The sequence below is a fragment of the Propithecus coquereli genome, unplaced genomic scaffold (assembly GCF_000956105.1).
Source record: "Propithecus coquereli isolate 6110/MARCELLA unplaced genomic scaffold, Pcoq_1.0 Scaffold46, whole genome shotgun sequence".
In the NCBI taxonomy this organism is placed as follows: domain Eukaryota; kingdom Metazoa; phylum Chordata; class Mammalia; order Primates; family Indriidae; genus Propithecus; species Propithecus coquereli.
Genome location: NW_012150396.1, coordinates 787,022 through 788,379, shown reverse-complemented (window position 1 = coordinate 788,379; position 1,358 = coordinate 787,022). Strand labels below are relative to the sequence as shown.

At 35.4% G+C, this 1,358-nt stretch overlaps 1 protein-coding gene across 1 annotated transcript in view; it reads left to right on the top strand.

The window, feature by feature from the left end:
- UGT8 (UDP glycosyltransferase 8) overlaps positions 1–910 on the top strand; it is a 65,980-nt gene extending 65,070 nt beyond the window's left edge. The window contains exon 4 of the mRNA XM_012655071.1: positions 547–910. Within this exon, the coding sequence (XP_012510525.1) occupies positions 547–910 (364 nt within the window). The remainder of the gene's footprint in view (positions 1–546) is intronic.
- Positions 911–1,358: the final 448 nt, after the last annotated feature.

Sequence of the window (1,358 nt, the reverse complement as noted above, 5' to 3'; positions counted from 1 at the left end):
TCAACTGGTTTTTGAATTAACCATTTAAGAGGGTGATTTCTTTATACATATATACTTTGGGTTGAGAAACACTGCTGTTTATTATGTTCTCATGCCCATTAATGTTATTGTTAAAAAAAAAAAAGTGGTGGAACAAAGTTCTGCATATTTTACTCCATCCTTCCATCCAATAAATTCTAAAATCTAAAAAATTTACTTCCCTTGCAGGTTGAGACTCCTTAATTAGAAACATATGGCAAGAAGGACATGTGGTATAGAGTAGAAAGAGCATAGGGTTTGGTGCGAGAAAAACTTGAATTCATATCTCAACTTTTTAATCATAATCAAGTTACTTAGTCTCTCTGATTTTCATTTTCTTCAGCAGTTTAAAATTCATTTTACTGGGTTAACATAAGGCAGTATGTTTAAACCACTTAACACCATGCCCATACATGCTAGATACTTGATAGTTGTTTTTGTTATTTTCCCCATTTTCAAATTGGGAGATCCACAAATACAGAACTGTGTATAAACATGAACATTCTATGTTTTGCCCCCACTGCACAGCTACCGTCAGAGGGCCCGGAAGCTTTCAGAAATTCACAAGGATCAACCGGGTCACCCTGTCAATCGGACTATCTATTGGATAGACTACATTCTCCGTCACAATGGAGCCCACCACCTACGTGCCACGGTCCATCAAATCTCTTTCTGTCAGTATTTTTTACTGGATATTGCCTTTGTGCTTTTGCTTGGTGCTGCCTTGTTTTATTTCCTCTTGTCCTGGGTGACAAAATTTATCTACAGAAAAATCAAAAGCCTCTGGTCTAGAAATAAGCATAGCACAGTTAATGGACATTACCACAATGGAATCCTCAATGGCAAGTACAAAAGAAATGGCCACATTAAACATGAAAAGAAGGTGAAATGAGCCAACAGCCCAGGTAATAGAAACAAATCTGTTCAGTCATTGAATTTTTATCACTATTATTTAGTCTAACAGCTACTAAAAGTAAAACATCAGTAAACAATTCTAACACACCCTTATCAGATCTTACTAATGAAATTCTGTGGAATTAAGATGGCTATAAAAGCACAAACCTACAATGCGTTTTATTCGAATACTGAGAGTTTCAGCACTGAATCTTTAAGAAGCCTTAATTATTTAAATCAACTAAGTGACCATGTCAGACCTTAGTTTTAAATCTTTATGTCCCAGATAAGGAATGGTTTCATTTTCTTAATAAGGTTTGTGTGTGTGTCTGTGTGTCTCCTAATTAAGAGACTTTTTAGTGGCTGCTTGTTATATTTGTTGAGGGTACAACACATTCAAGAATGAAATAGAAAGATAGGATCCCAGTGTTTCTCATCTAGCATTT